We start from the raw sequence: 17491 nt of genomic DNA on the forward strand, positions 1-17491 counted from the left end.
GATGCCACTGTTACAGCACTGTAAATCCCAATACAGAGTTCCTTCCCTTAGTTGTATCAGAATCTGCTGATCATTTGGTCCAATTCGAAACTCATCTTGACTCTTGGCTCATTCGCCAGACCTTTATCATTTCTTGCCTTATGGATTAAAAAATGATATATGATAACAAAATTGTAAGATTCTTTTTTTTTTTTTTCAACCAATCTTTATTCAGAACTGAAGGCCACAGGCCCATAGTACAGGTATATACAAAATTCAAAAGTAGAGTGGGTTTCTCTTCAATATCGCATGGTATATGAACAAAGCAATATTTTCAATCAATATACGATTAGAAGTTGACAACAGTTGGATGAATTTATGTTTTGACGGTTGTTTCGTAAAGTAACTGGGTATATATTTGCTTCTAATGTTTCTATAATAATCACAAATTAGCAGAACATGGTATTCATCTTCCAAGACATTCATTTTACAGTATCTGCACACAGTAGATTTCTTATGAAATTTTCCCTTATAACAACTTAAATCATAATAAACGGAACGAAACTGTGATAAGGCTAGTCTTACTTTCTTGATTTCAAAATGCCTATCAGTGTCTTACTATGTTGCCATCTGTTTAGAATTAGTTCAACTTGAACCATTGTTTTAGCAAAATTACTTTGGCAGTAAACCAAACCCACTCACTCAGTACCGGTAAGTTACTCATTAGGGTTAGTGATATCAGCGAACCGATTCTGATAAATAAATTCCGATTTCCATAAAAACTTTAACTGTAACGTAATCTTAGTGAACTAATGATGCATAAGGTTATATCCAACTGAATAATCTCATCCAATAATTCTGTTCAGCCAGCCATATACTATTACATAATTATTGACTTCCATCTTTATACAATAACCATCTATGAAGCTATATGGCACGTTGACTCAAACATTTCAAAATTGGAATATTGACCGAAAGCTGTACATCCACGAAGGGAGAGCTAATTGTTCGCAAGGTGCTGCAAGAATCTATCACCACCTGTTGACAGGGGAACGGTATTTTAACAAAGACGACAGTGGTATACTGTGACAATAACATTTCCATCATGAAGCGAAGACATCGAAACAGGCGACTTGCCATGGATATTTTTAAAGAATATTTTCGGACCCACATACCTGTGAGGGCACGGTTCCTTACGATTGAGTTTCCTCCTCTAGTGATTCCTGTGTTTGGAGGTAAGATCGAAAATATGGACTAAGTATTGATCTGTGAGTCATTTCTCCAAATGGCAAAGACCTGGATGTAGGATAGACCATATGGATTTGAATTTTTAGAATAGAGATATTGTTTAGATTCAACTGTTACATTTGTTACAAACTATATAGTTATATATTTTCAAATAACAAAAAGTTCATGTAAATCTTGACCATGTCCTCATCAATCAATATCAGAAATGAAAACTTCTCCAAATAATATTTTCGGTTCAATTTTCTTGATACTTAAAAGTGCCAAATATGATGGTCACAAGTAGAGTTTGGGAAAGTCTGTCTGCTGGTGAAGACAGTTTTGATATAAAATGGCTGACGTGTGTGAAGGAAGTCCTGATTGTGTCTGCTGCATTGACTACACGTGGACATTGTGACATCAGCTTATATTGGACATCTACCAGGAACCGATATTGGTGTTTATTAATTCATTGTATGGAAAGGAATCCTACACTTTGATGCCAAATACAGCTGTAATAGCTCCGTATGCAGAGATGTAACTATACCGTCACGTGACTTTCCGCCACCAGGTGGACTTGACATAGCTGTCTGTCCTGAAACACCTAATATCTTTATAAAACAACAACAGAAAAATAATTTGATGTAATGGCATATCAACGCTCTTGTCTTATGAAAGCTTTACCCAAAAGATCACAAGAGATAGTGTCATTGATATCAATGTCTTTATTTCGTATTCAAAACGTTTCCACGCTATTCCTTGTCCCTGCATCAGATGAAATTGTAAGTTTGCCTCATGAAAGGGCAAGAAGATCTAAAGTAGCCCTAAAACATTGGGTTTGTAGGATAAAGAAGTTGGTATTTTTAAAAATGCTCTTTTCAACTGATACACCAATGGCCTAATGACCTTAAAGACTTTTGAGCAAAAGGTGTTTGATTGGAGTACTGGTACCAGAGTTAGTTCTGGATAATCTGAATGTTTACTGGTCTGTTGTATAGAGGAGCTGACATAGTTTACCTGTGTCTCACCTGCCGGTCTGACTAAATCCATGATGATGGCAATAAACAGGTTTCCGTGGTGTGTCACCTGTGTGGGCCATAAACCTGGAATGTATGCACGACCTCAATATGTGGGACTTGGCAGATTGCAGGGCTTCATACCACGACCATGTCGACCATCATCCATGCTATCAAACACACATTTTTTTATCTGTTTTCAAAATTTTCAAACATTAAAAACCCAAAAGACAGAAATTAACTTTGTTGTGAATGTTTTACGATACTAGAGTGAGTGAGTGAGTTTAGTTTTACACAGCTTTTAGCAATATTCCAGCAATATCACCATGGGGGACACTAGAAATTGTCTTCACACATTGTACCCATGTGGGGAATCGAACCCAGGTCTTCGGCATGACAAGCGAATGCTTTAACCACTAGGCTACCCCATCCCCCTGTGAGTTTATTAGAGCGAGACATAATAGGGATGTTGGTGTCTGACCACAGGAGGTTGCCAGCCAGATTATTTGACGAGCAAACACTTTAACCACTAGGCTACCCCACCGCCCCTACTATACAAGAGCATTTCCCAGTTCTAAATCATTATCTAGGTCAGTGTCATGATAATGTCCTCAAAGGTTAGTGACCACTGATGTACTATGCCCTAATTTGACCCCACTCTGACTTATCACAATGACTTTAAGCCATAAAGTTCTTATTTTATCAGCTAATGTCAAGTACCAGACAGGGCAACAACAAGTACCATTTTGTAACGTCTTATGGTATGACACACCAACCTTCTGGTCACCAGGCAGATGATATATCTGCTTGACCATGCAAAATAATGGTGCTTTGTACTGGGAGACACAGGAAGATATTCAATAGGGTGATCTATATATGAAACCAGTATCTTAACTTAGGGTTAGTGAGTGCCGTAGGGTTTAAGCCAATGACAACAGAATTTCAGTTATATCACAATAGCCAGTATCTGTTGTTTGAGGTCATCAAGACATATGGGGAAACATGATGATGAACACCAAAGATCATAATCAGGGCAATGCTAGGATTCAAACCTATGATCAGCAGATCCTGGAAGGGCCTTACTCCACTGGACCATCTAGGATTGTGTTCTGGAAAGTCTTTTACAAAGGATTCTTTGTCACTAGATGGCTGCAGTATTTCCAAGTATTAGCCATTGTCTTTACCTGTTACTGACACCTGATGCATGCTTCCAGCCAGATGTTTGTTTAACTATTCTTTGATGATGTTTTCCAGCTCTGAGTCGCCTCAAGTCCCGGAAGCGGATGTGGTGCGCCCTGGAAGAGAGCAAATGTCAGTTGTTGTACTACAAGTCTGAGGAAGATGCTCGGTCCAAACCTCCTGCTGGCGAGGTCAATTTGAAGGGTGCCGCCATTACCCTTGACCTAGACAACCAGAACCAGTTTATTATCATGTAAGTATTCTGTACAACCAGAACCAGTTTAGTATCATGTAAGTATTCTGTACAACCAGAACCAGTTTAGTATCATGTAAGTATTCTGTACAACCAGAACCAGTTTAGTATCATGTAAGTATTCTGTAAGTATTCTGTACAACCAGAACCAGTTTATTATCATGTAAGTATTCTGTACAACCAGAACCAGTTTATTATCATGTAAGTATTCTGTACAACCAGAACCTTGTTATACTAAGTGTCTACACTCTCAGCCATTTCTTGGGACAGATATTTACCTTGTTGTGTTGTGTCATCAAGTATTTGGACCAGGGGAGATATCTGACAGTTATATATTGATGAAAGGGTGAATCAAAATCTTATTGTGGATATAGACACACACACACCCCTTCACCCTTCCCCACCCCTCAACCCCCCACACACCCCTCATAGTTCTTCCTAAATGATGCAAAACTATAAAATGAAATTCAGTCTTCTGTTACTTTTACATTATTTACTTTCAACTCAGTTAGTTATAATCTTCATTTCAATGTCCCTTTTGAGAGTAAGTAGAGAAAGTATACCTAATTTGATGATAATCAGGAAATCAGAAATCAATGGTAGTCAAATACTAAGTATTTTCTGATGAAAAACATCTATTTATTAACACTGATCATTTTTTGCAAAGCCAAGATACCCAGCATAGTGTTAAAATGGAATGGTTGGAGGACAAATACCTAAAATATGTCTGTCAAATACAGTCTTAATCTAATCAGAGATCATAAAAGAGATAATGGTCTTATTATGTGGTCTCTGATCTAATCTACATGCGTTGCATGGGAACAGCTGACTACAAATGTTTAAAATTATTCGAAAGTTTTCCGATCAGTTCCTATGAAATATGTGACCCTGTGTCCTCAGTATGACCTCGAGGTCGATATAGAGATAACACCATGTATAGTCATCACTGGAACTATCAGGAACTATCTGCCATGTCTTCAATGCCTGCTGATACACGAAGTTCTGGAGATTTAATCAGGAGTCCATGCTATATTTGGGCTGTAGAAATTGAAACTTGAGATCATGTACAGGTAAGGCATTCTTTGACTTATCACTGTGAGACAACCTTTTAATGTATTTCATGGAAAGTTGGAAGTTCTGTTAGTGAGTATTGAGTAAAAGCCAAGGCCCATGTGCACAAATTGATCTTAGCACTATGACTATCACAGCACTAAAATTACTTTGTGTACATGAGCCCTGATCAGAAGGATCAGTTGTTGTACAGCAATAGTCAAGGACTCAAGAATATTTGAGAAAAAGAATAGCAAGATTTTATCAAATGTTCTGAGATCATATAAAGATAACAGATTTCGAGGTTGATTTGCATCTACACAAGGGTAACCAGCCAAGCATGTTTCATCACAGACCTTACCATATTTTCTCTAATAGTTAGAGAGTAAGTTTACTTTTATGCCGCACTCAGCAATATTTCAGATGTATGGTGACGGTCTGTAAATAATCGTGTCTGGACTACACAATCCAGTGATCAACAGCATGAGCATCGATCTGCGCAACTGGGATATGATAACATGTATCAACCAAGTCAGCAAGCCTGACCACCCGATCCAGTATTCGCCTCTTACGACAAACATGGGTTACTGAAGATCAATTCTAAACCGGATCTTCACGGGTCTTTCTCTAACAGATGTCGCTACTGTGTTATGAGTGACATTAGAGACACTGGGTCCCACAAGGCATTCGTAGCGTTACGACCTATCGTAACTCTAGACTTAATCATAGACTTACGAATGGCGTAGCACTACAAACGCCATGTGGATATGGTCCCTATCCTCCAGTTCTTCTCAGACCCTCAATCCGATCTAACCCCTGTCAGTTCTTTAAATTGATTTTCACCTGGCATATAGTAGTTATCCGTTTTCCCAATTATTTTTTTAACCCAGCATGTTTTAAACGCCCAACATCAATGGAAGGCTGTGTTAAAGGAAGACGGTAACGCCCTTACTCTGACAATGACTAAGATCGTAACTCCCATACATAGACTTAACACACTTGTATCCCTGAGACCTCTTCAGGCAATAGGGTCCTGTCCATTATTTGTGGGCATATTACAAACTTTAGAAATGACCCAATGTGGTGTGCGTCATTACACACGTCAGACCTGCTGATATACATATGTATTATGTAATTATATCTGTTCTGCATGATTCTACTCAAACTGTTTACAAGAAGATCTTCAGTGCGAGATATGTATTCCTCCATGACAGAGACAGGTATGTCAGTATACATGTAGGATGACGTAGAGTCTTATCCAGGCAGCTGTCATCACGCCTACACCCTTCTCTCTGTCACCATATACATTACCTGTCACAATCTTGATGACCTGTCAATCACAGTCGAAATGGGATATTCATTTTGATTATGAAACTAACAAATGCATTTTATGGAGTATTTTAAGTGGATATAAAAAGTGAAATCATGCATTATATTTGTACAGCTCATAGAAAATCACACCTATTTCATATCACTATATTTAATCAGTCATGGCCTCAAAAAAAGTTTGGTAACATCAAACTCTTATATTATAAAGAGTTACATGTGAGACATGCCATGATTGATAAACTATAGTGATTGATTAACTATAGAGATTAATAAACTATAGTGATTGATTAACTATAGAGATTGATAAACTATAGTGATTGATAAACTATAGAGATTGATTAACTATAGTGATTGATTAACTATAGAGATTGATAAACTATAGAGATTGATAAACTATAGTGATTGATAAAATATAGTGATTGATTAACTATAGAGATTGATAAACTATAGTGATTGATAAACTATAGAGATTGATTAACTATAGTGATTGATAAACCATAGTGATTAGTGATTGATTAACTATATTGATTGATAAACCATAGTGATTGGTGATTGATAAACTATAGTGATTGATAAACTATAGTGATTGGTAAACTATAGTGATTGATAAACTATAGTAATTGATAAACTATAGTGATTGATAAACTATAGTGATTGATAAACTATAGTGATTGGTAGACTATAGTGATTGATAAACTATAATGATTGATAAACTATAGTGATTGATAAACTAAAGTGATTGATTAACTATAGGAATAGATAAACTATAATGATTGATAAACTATAGTGATTGATAAACTAAAGAGATTGATAAACTATAATGATTGATAAACTATAGTGATTGATAAACTATAGTGATTGATTAACTATAGAGATTGATAAACTATAATGATTGATAAACTATAGTGATATGAAAGAATCGGGTGTTCTTTAACTTGTTTTGAGCGGTATATAATCAAACAGATTTGTTTTGTAACCAATTAACGTAATGATTATAATTATCTCTACAAGACATGTTTGTATGGATTATGAAATGTGCGGTTTTATGAATTTGAGTTCCACATTGCATACAAGATTATTGCAGTTGTGTAAGGACATGTACACTTGTATTTGATCATTTGTCTGTACTACTGTAAACTAGTGCCAGTGTGACATGAATACCACACTCAGACATAGTATCCTGACTATCCAACCAATCCTTGTTTTATCCCCTTGTCCTGCACAAGGCAAGTAATGAGTTTTGGTATGACGTGATCTGCAGTTATAACCTTGACCTTCTGCTCTCCTACACACGTTCATGTATATGTTTGTACATATTTGTGAGCAAGGTTGATTAAAATAAGGATTGGATGGTCACTATGGCTTCTGATTTTATCCTTATCTTCCATGTTCTGTAGGGTAGTGGGGTAGTCCAGTGGTCAAAGCGTCCGCTTGTCATGCCGAAGACATGGGTTTGATTCCCCACATGGGTATAATGTGTGAAGCCCATTTCTGGTGTACCAAATCATGATATTGTTGGAATATTGCTAAAAGCGGCAAACGCACTCACTCACTCACTGAGAGCTGAGTAAAATTAAACTCACTCACTAACACCATGTACTGTAACATATGTCTTGAGAAAGGTCCTATTCTTCCCACACATTCTGTTTAGTCAGCTGTTTCTTTATACATGGTTTCAAAGATAGAGCTGGACCCTAGCAACCGTTGCTGGTTTTATTATGCTACAATGGATCACGTGGTCCGAGTACATGACTAAGTTGATTATATGTTTGCTAAACTTTTAACCACCTATCCCTGTTTTAATGATTTTATAGTATCTCTTCGTAATCTCCTGTATAGAGGTATTATGACTCAAGAGTATTTACTGATCTTGAGAGGCAGTAATACCACCAATCAATGGTGTTGAGTAGTCCGTACTGTCCAGTAGGTGTTGGGAGGTTATCAACCTGGTGGCTATGAGTGTGTAGTACGAGATGCTATCACACCCGGGTGACGTCCCACTAGGGATGTAATGTCCACAGTGCAGGACAGGCTGCAGTAATGAGGTCTTGGACTATGTCAATATGGGCTTATTGCCCCGGTAATAACACCCATGCCGTATCTCCAGGAACGTGTGGTATACATGTCTAGGACTAATAGGGTGATTACCAGGTGCTGACCCTCACGATAATGATTACCTGAAGAAAACAATAAGTCCCTTTGCTATATTAAATGTGAATTTGAGTTATTTGATTCGGGCAAAAATATTATGTTTTACTTATGTTAAAATATATACTTTCCTTAATGAGTTTAATCTGAAAATTAAGCCAGCATATTTCAGTGTAATTACTTTAATTACTAATAGTTAAAAATAGTAATATCCTCTAAATATGACTGTCACAATATAGCTTACAGTAGCAGGAAAAAACATCTAAAAAGATGAGCTGCCACAGAGGTTATTCAGTGCAGTGTCATTGAGGAAAACAAGAAATATGTTTCATTCTGAAAAGATACAAAATATTATTTTAAAACAACCAAAAAGGAAAAGATGTATAATTTTTTCCTTAATTATGTAATAATTACCACAAATCTAGATTAAGCTAAGGAAGTTATAAAATTCCTACCGCTAAAGACTGTAAGGAAATTAGTAAAGACTTAACAAGGATAAGGAAAGCCATCCCACAAGGATTATGGGGTGATTAGAGAGGATTAGACAGGCTGTATTTTGTTTATTGCAATGACTTTTTTGTACAGTTCCCAGAATGCACCTTGTAGTGACTTCCTGTAGGGAGGGATGATGAAGTGGCTGCACATAATTGCAATATTATATGTTCTTATTTCTGCATTGCAAGTTTTTTGTGTGCTTACACCATAAAATTGTCCTTTTGTGATAAGCATTGGTACATTTGATCTTCGATATTATCAGTAACCATTCCCTGTTGAGATTCCAGTAAAGGAATGGTCAAGTAAGGTATGCTGGTTGTAAGAGGTGACTTAATTGATCACATAAAGGTGTGGATTGTGGCTCACAGTATTGATCACTGGATTGTCTGATTCAGAAGCAAAGTTGCAGAAGCTGCTGTTATGAAGCTGGATAATTGCCGAGAGTGCATTCAAACTAACAAACAAACTTAGAGACTGGCTTCTGAAAGCACCTTATGCTTGTCTTAAGAGGATATAATAGCTGTAGTATGAATGAGCTGGACTTAACTGCATCTTCTGACAATATTTAATTCATGTCACACTTTTTCAGATTAATTTTGAAAGAAGGACAAAATATATTTATACTGGCGTTCTATTCTGCAGGGCCCCGTTTCACAAAGCGATCGTAGCGCTAAGATGATTGTAACTCCCATACTTTAACATTGACTTACGACAGGTGTAGCGCTACGATCGCTTTGTGAAACGGGGCCCTGGTAAACCCCAAAGTTCAAAGACAGATGTTGATGTGAGATCACTATCAGTTTCCAGATCCTAAAGACAATTATTTTTAATCCCAAACTGGCTTCCATGTGAGATGTGAAACAGTATCATGACAAGAAAAGATGATATCTAAATTGAAAGTAGATGGTATGACATGTAGTCGGAAAATTAAAATCATGATGGTTGTATACATTCATGGCATCTGCAGTCGGGATCCATAGTAGTATAGCTTTGAGAATTATAGGTGTTAGTATATGACTTGCTCAGTTAAAGCGCCTAGTTTCAATTATAAATAGATGGACTGATTTTAAGATATGTGATTGAATTTGTGGGTCCATGGAAGACGTTCCGTATAAGATTGTTTCTAATGAAAAGCCATTGGTATAATAAAATGTATTTACTCTTACAGCATCAAATCTGGGACATACAAAGAAATAATGATGTGTGCATCTTCAGTAGGGTGGGGGGCGGTGGGGTAGCCTAGTGGTTAAAGTGTTGGCTCGTCACGCCGAAGACCCGGGTTCGATTCCCCACATGGGCACAATGTGTTAAGCCCATTTCTGGTGTCCCCTGCCGTGATATTGCTGGAATATTGCTAAAAGCGGCGTAAAACTAAACTCAGTCAGTCAGTCAGTAGGGTGGCCACACAAACAATCTGCTCTCTCATATATCCTAACCTTAAGCGACAGTGGAGGATTTGACAAACTCTTGAACTTATATTGTATCCATGTGGGGAATGGAACCCAGGTCTTTGGTGTGAGGGGTGAACACTTTAACCACTAGGCTACACACACACACACCCATTATCTTATAGTTCTATCTTGGCAATGGAACTGAATCACAGTGCTTAGATGACCACTGGGATGTCACCGTTTGCATCATAAAACTGCATATTCTGTTGCACTGATGTTTCGTATTCCAGATGCTGTTTGAGTGTAAGGTTTACGTATGTTGTTCTATTTGTTGCAGCACGGAGGGGAAGGAATTTGTACTGACGGCAGAAAATCATGAGTCCATGATGATTTGGCTGATGGCATTACAGGTGAGGCATAGCAACATCGTCACAGCAATGGCAAAATTGAATTTAATCCAGGGCCCCATTCCTCAAAGAGATCATAGCATTACGACAGTCGTAAGGCTATGTTGAAGTATGGGAGTTACAATCATCTTAGCGCTACGATCACTTTGAGAAATGGGAGCCAGGTCTTCTGCAGCTGAAAAGAAAAGCTAAAACTATGTTTTTCAATTCTTTTGAATGCAAACATACATCTTCACAACAAGAAAACATTACTAAGATATGTTAAACAGATCAATGAGAGTGTCTTAATAGATACTGCATTCATAACAACATATTCAGATAATGTTTAGATTACACGAGATGGTATAGTAAACTGTTTTCTCTGTGATAAATGGGTATTTATAGCACCTGTCTATCACTGGTCAGCCATTAAGGTGATGTTGTCGAGTAATGTACAAAGTATAGCTGACATTTTGTTTATTCAGTTTCTCAATAACTTCAATGTCAGTGTAATGTCAGACGTTTTAATCACATTGCAAAAGAAAATCTGTTTATAGGGGGTTTGAACATATTACACCTAGCCATGTCAATATACAAATCTTGCACAAATAATGTCGTCAGTGGAGATTAATGTTACGTGGAAAATAAATAATATTTTTTAGTCTGTAGACATATTAAGATATTTAACTTTCCTCATTCACAAGATGGACTCAACATCCTCAGTGTTTTCTATGCTGGTCCCAGATATTGTATAAGAACAATATCAGAGCTGAAATACCTTGTACCTTGATGTTGTAGTTACACAAGCAATGTACTCAAGATGAAGCCGTACAAGAAAATCCTTTCAAGTCTTTAGTGAACCAGCCTATTGATTTACCAACATGGCTGACATGTTTTTTAGTATATACTAAATATACCTGAAGTATTTGAACAACATGTAATGAACAAACAAACTCTGAAGTCAGTATTGACTACATTTCTATAGTACAAGTATAAACGCTGCTCAATGTACGGTGACCTCGAAGGTCTGTGTTTGATCTCCAAGTATTTATAGATCCCTTTCTTACCGTGGCGTGTATAAGGTCAATAGGGTTCGTGCAAAACGTGCATGCATTCATAGTCAAGTTTATGTTTACCTTCAATATTCCATAATTATTTATTAAAAAAATGTATTTTGAGAGTCTGGGAACGACAGTCAACGTTGCACACAAATCTCACATAATGGCGTGAATCTTGGTGGAGATCTCTATTTGTAACATATGTATGGAGATAAGATATTATGCATTCACTGGGAAACCTTTCATGACACACCCTCCTTTTAAGAAAGTGGTTATTACGAAGATGAATTAATATAAATTTAGGTCAGTTCTTTGTGGTACTCCTAGCGTGTAATAGTTGCATGGCTGCTAGTACTTCCCAGCATTGACACAATGTTCAGGCAATTTGTGTCAGGGGCTTCTTTCTCATGGCTTGTTGATAAAATTGCTTCTGTCCTTAGTGTTAATTGAAATTTATTAATTGATAATAAAATTATTTCAACATTTTTCACAATGTTGTTTGAACACGGTATGAAATGATTCTGACATTCATTATATATTTCACCGCCATATAGCAAGACACTTTCAGTATTTGTCCTCTAATGCTGGTCAATGGAGTGGACACTGAAACCTGTTTAAAACTCGGACTCCATTTACAGTGTGAACTGATAAGGGCAATGGCCAACATGAATATTTGTCACATAATAATTAAATATCACTTGCAAATACATTTTCCCGTAGACTGCCTGATTTCTTGTTTATGTGTCACAAAAGTTGGAGTCTTACATTAGTCTCGGCTAAGATGGATATTGGACACACCTAGCAGTATAATACACCACCTTTTGTTGTGATCATCTATGTGTTCATCAATCCGTGGCAAACATGTCGTGTTAAATGGCTGAACATCGTGACGAAAGTTTCTTAAACATTTGGCTACAAATAACCATGTTTTTGATACGTCATGGATGACTTGTTTCCTTGACTAAAGATTCTGTATGTCATCTCTGTCTACCTTGATATTGAGGCTGGGTCGTTGTCTGGAGCGTTATGATAGACTTACAATAAGCTCCTTTTAAATAATCGGTGCTATGACCATTATGAGACTACGTTAAATAGCAGGAAATATAATCATCTTAGTGCTAAGATTAAATTGTGGATAAGGGTGCCATTGTAAAAGGGAATCTTAGCATTAAGGTGATCGTAATGCCCATAATTTAACATAGACATTCGACAATCCCAGCGCTAAGATTGCTTTGAACATTGGCACCTGGATCCACTTGCACAAAGTGATCTTAGCGCTACGATCATCGTAAGCCTATGTTACAGTATGGCAGTTACGATCACCTTAGTATTAAGATTGCATTGTGGATCCTTAAGGGATCTTAGGACTATGGCTGTTGTTGGAGACAATCCATAGTTACGATCATCTTAACATTAAGATCCCTTGTTGATCTTAACTCTGCTCTGTATACCGTATATTACCGTAGATAAGCCGAATTTTGAGGACCAAACAAAGCAGTCCGTAGAAGGGGGTCAGCTTATGTATGGGTTACACTTTCTTCAAACTTTTTTCCAGGGGGTAAGAAAATGACATCGTATCACTTCGGGTGAACAAACAAGAGAAGAGCGACTTTGTCAGTAAAAACGTCAAATTTGCAATTAAACATCACTAGACAAGATAATTTACCTATTTTACCTATTCAGTGCTAATTTGTTTTTGCCTGGCATCTATGGTAATATAAATGTTGTGCATGTCCTGACTCTCTCGCACATGCTGTCCAGGCCAAGAGGGACCTCCACTCCCGGGCAAATGCTGACAAGAAGAAGACCCCCAAGGAGGAGCTGGACAGGAGAGAACGAGTAAGACAACCACTCCTCTCTATAACACATCCTGAAAGGCCTGCGTGTCTGATTGATGAATAGACAGTGAGAAGAGGGGGGACGATAGATCAGAGGATATATGTGGAGGAATCAAAGGACAAGTCACAAAGAAATTAATGTATTGGTGGAGAGATGGTTTGACAGGATGGAGTGATGGATGGATGGAGTGATGGATGGATGGATGGATGGATGGATGATGGATGAGGGAAGTGAAGAACAAGTCACAAATAAATTAATGTTTTGGTGGAGAAATGGTTTGACAGGATGGATGATGGATGGAGAAATGGTTTGATAGGATGGATGGATGGATGGATGATAGATAGGATGAGTGAAGGATAGATTAGAGAAGTGATGGCTGGCTGGATTAGAATAGCGTGGGAAGAGTAGAAAAGTGATAGTTGGATGCATTAGAGAGATGGATGGATAGATGGATGGATGAGGGAAGTGAAGAACAAGTCACATAGAAATTAATGTTTTGGTGGAGAATGGTTCAACAGGATGGAGGGATGGATGGATGAGAGAAGTGATGGATGGATGGATGGATTAGAGTAGTATAGTATGGATTAAAGAAGTGGTGGATGGATGCATTACAGAAGTGATGGATGATGGACAGATATATGGATGATGAAAGAAGTGATGGATGAATCAAGGGAGGGAGGGAAGGATGCAGATGAGAAGGATTAGATGGTTTAGAAATGGATGTTTTTTATGGATTAATAGGTTAAATAATTGTTGGATAATGTCTGCTGGAGAGAAGACAACCATGATGTCTTTATGATGATTGCAAGTTGTGGCAGACATTGAACTGAGTGAAGGGTTACCAGTGTCATGACAGCACAATTTGTGTTTTTCCTAGAGAAACCAGACAGCATTTATAAGGGAACATATTTGGTACCATGTGAGTATGAAGCGACCTGGTGTGGGATAATGTTCCTCTCTGCATCTCTACAGGAATGTCCCACCAAGCAGCCAACATTTTTTTTCACATGGATAAGATTCATAAAACATTACAGAATATCTCTTTCAAGAACATGTCAAGTCCTGGAACACACCAACTCACGGCAGAGTAAAAGAAATAATTATTGTGTTCGTTCCATGTTTCTGTTGATGTGATTATCAAATTTGGTGACATTCATTAAAAAAAATCTTCCATAACCAACCTTGCTTTCAAAATATATCTCAAGGTTACTCAAATTATTGTTACAGTTCTGATGTTTGATCCAATGTAATTGACTGGTTAGAGTACTGACGTTGTGAGTTGGTTGTGTCCTCCCGGAGGTACCCTTACTAAAACCTTGCCATGTTGCCTTCTCAAGACCAAACCTAGACACTGGTGTGTAGAGCTAACACTTGGATACAGCAGCAGGAGAGTCTCATCATTGGGTTGGGAGGAGTAGTCTATCTCACAGATTCCCCTCCCAGACAACCCTTAATACAATGTTTTAGCCCTAAATGACGAAAGTCTGCACTTTTCCACTGTCTCTTTTCCCTTCCAGCCTCACTTTATGTAATGTTATAGCCCTAAATGAAGCAAGTCTAGATTTTCCGCAGTCTGTCTCATAGTCCCTAAACCACATTATTTTCCCTTCCAACCAGCCCTTACTGTGCTATAGCCCTGGGCTCCTTGTACAAAGCACTAAGGTGACAAAGCACAATGTTAAAAATGGGAGTTAAGGGTGATCAGTAAGTAGGCACTAAGGTAACCTTTGTGCAAATGTTAAAAAATGGGAGTTATTAGGTTAACCTTAAAGCATTTTAGATCGGCCAGCAGAGAATGCCTCACAGTCTAATAATAAGTGACGTTCAGTCTTCAGTTTTACCAGAAGAACAATGAGAACATGATAAATCTTCCAATGTATTTTTATATCTTTTCTATAAGCTGTATTTTTTAAGGCATGTAGAGATTCTAAATTTACAAAAAATTCTTAAAAGGGACTTATCATTAAGGACCCTAATATATTTTTCAGGTCCGAACATGATTTACATTGTGAATAATGACTTAGAAACTTCGATGAATTTACTGATGCGTGCCAATTCTGAATATATATATCTTTTATTCGTTTGCTTAGTAAAGGTTGCTTCGTGAAAGGAGCCCCAGCAGACTAAGTTAGTCAACTTTTAAACTTTCAGTCCAGTCCCTGTACTATAAATTTATTTTGTTATTAATAAATTCTCGTAATGTAATGTTATGGCCCTAAATGAAGCAAGTCTACTTTTCCCACATCTGTTTCACAGTCCCTAAACTGTCATGTTACCTTCTCTATCCCTTCTGTGATTCTACAGTCCAAAAAGAAGCAAGTCTAGACTTTCCTTAGTTTTGGGTCTAAATCAACCATCTCAATGGGGCTCCTTTTCAATAAAAATGTAATGACTATTTTTTTTCATAAAAGTTTCATATTTTCAATGATTAAATCTAGTGAGAAGGTGTACTAACACGTAAACTGAAAGTCTCATTCATATGTAGATAAAATGTGGGACTTATTTACAATTCAAATAATATGTTCACCTGCAGTAGTACCCATTGAGTTGATGCCATCTCATTCAGAGGATTAGGGTCATCTTAACACAGACATCTTTTTGTGGATAGGTTCTTACCCTGACAATAACACGATTGTGGAGATATGTGTCGTGGTGATTTTATTACATGTCTGCAAATGGTGCTTTGTTTCACGATGTATGATTTTGCATGATCAGGATTTATTTTTAGTTTCGTTTAGTTGTTTAGATCATTCAGAATGTCTCTCGGTGACCTTCACATCTCTGTGGCTTGACAATGGTCAGCCATGTTATTTCTTTACACATCCTGGGCTGTTATCAACCTGTCTTTGAGAGGAAAATTTGTTTTTAAGTTTTTAAGTGCATGCATGAATTTTATTGTAGACTGGAATATTATTTTCATATTATCTCATGCCTGAAAATATCATTGAACCGTTTCAAAGTACATAACATATGTTATTGTGAAAATAGCAACTGCTGAGCAAACAGACGGCATTTGTGCTGATGATTCGGTGGAACTGAAAACAAATTCTAGTGAAATTTGGGTCATCGAGTAAAAAATAGTATCTCTTCCATTTATTAAATGTCAGTTATTCAAATTTTCTTCCGAAAGAAACTGTCATGTTGTATAGGATGACGTCAACTACGTTTTTTTGCAATCTTTCTCTACAAATTGAATGGTGTCAAATCAGTGAATGCCTGTAAGGATAACTGTCTACAAAATTATTTACCACCATACTTTCTTCAGACATGCTCTGTTGTCCCTGGAACGATTTGTGGAGGACAGAAAACATTTCTTAATGTTTCACAAGTACAGAAATTGTCAGAAGTTTGTTTGCATTAAAGCAAAACGATTTGTTTTTGTTGTACCGATGATTAAGTACCATACTTAGCATCATCTATCCATTTGTGGTTTTACTCCAGACTCGATTTGTTTACAAACAACATCATACAGCTGGAATACTGCTGAAACAAATATATGCTCATGATAAAGACGGGCGGTGGGGTAGCCTAGTGGTTAAAGCGTTGGCTCGTCACGCCGAAGACCCGGGTTCGATTCCCCACATGGGCACAATGTGTTAAGCCCATTTCTGGTGTCCCCCGCCGTGATATTGCTGGAATATTGCTAAAAGCGGCGTAAAACTAAACTCAGTCAGTCAGTCAGTCATGATAAAGACACAATTGTACAATCGACTCTGCTTTTGGCACAGATTTCTTATGAATGTGGAAAGGGTTCTGTCACTTCTATTCATATGTCCCATTGCTTGCATTACCCAGAGTTCCTCTGACATCACAGCCATGAACCCCGAGGGCAGCCGCCATAAAGCCCTTGGTTACTCTCAGTCTCTTCACATGAACAACACCCCAACGTCAGCGTTGAACTCCAAATTCCGACACTATCAGCTCCAGAAGATCGGAGAGTCATTCGACGTGAACAACATGCCATCTCGCAAAGGTACACCAGTCTCTTATGCTTACCAGTAGCCTAGTGGTTAAACTGTTCACTCATTTTGCTGACAAATGAGGTTTAATTCCCACAATGGGTGCAATTTGTGGCCAATTCCTGGTGTCCCCAGCTGGGGTATTGCAGGGGTCATTAAGCCTTTCTCACTCACATATTTGAGTT

At 37.6% G+C, this 17491-nt stretch overlaps 1 protein-coding gene across 1 annotated transcript in view; it reads left to right on the plus strand.

Annotated features, from left to right (window-relative positions):
• LOC124269825 overlaps positions 1-17491 on the plus strand; it is a 119718-nt gene that overhangs the window by 27376 nt on the left and 74851 nt on the right. The window contains 5 exon segments of the mRNA XM_046704858.1: positions 3474-3651; positions 10402-10474; positions 13270-13347; positions 14225-14266; positions 17143-17320. Of these exon segments, the coding sequence (XP_046560814.1) occupies positions 3474-3651; positions 10402-10474; positions 13270-13347; positions 14225-14266; positions 17143-17320 (549 nt within the window).

The sequence above is a fragment of the Haliotis rubra genome, unplaced genomic scaffold, assembly GCF_003918875.1.
Source record: "Haliotis rubra isolate DU_JTF1 unplaced genomic scaffold, ASM391887v1 Scf148, whole genome shotgun sequence".
In the NCBI taxonomy this organism is placed as follows: domain Eukaryota; kingdom Metazoa; phylum Mollusca; class Gastropoda; order Lepetellida; family Haliotidae; genus Haliotis; species Haliotis rubra.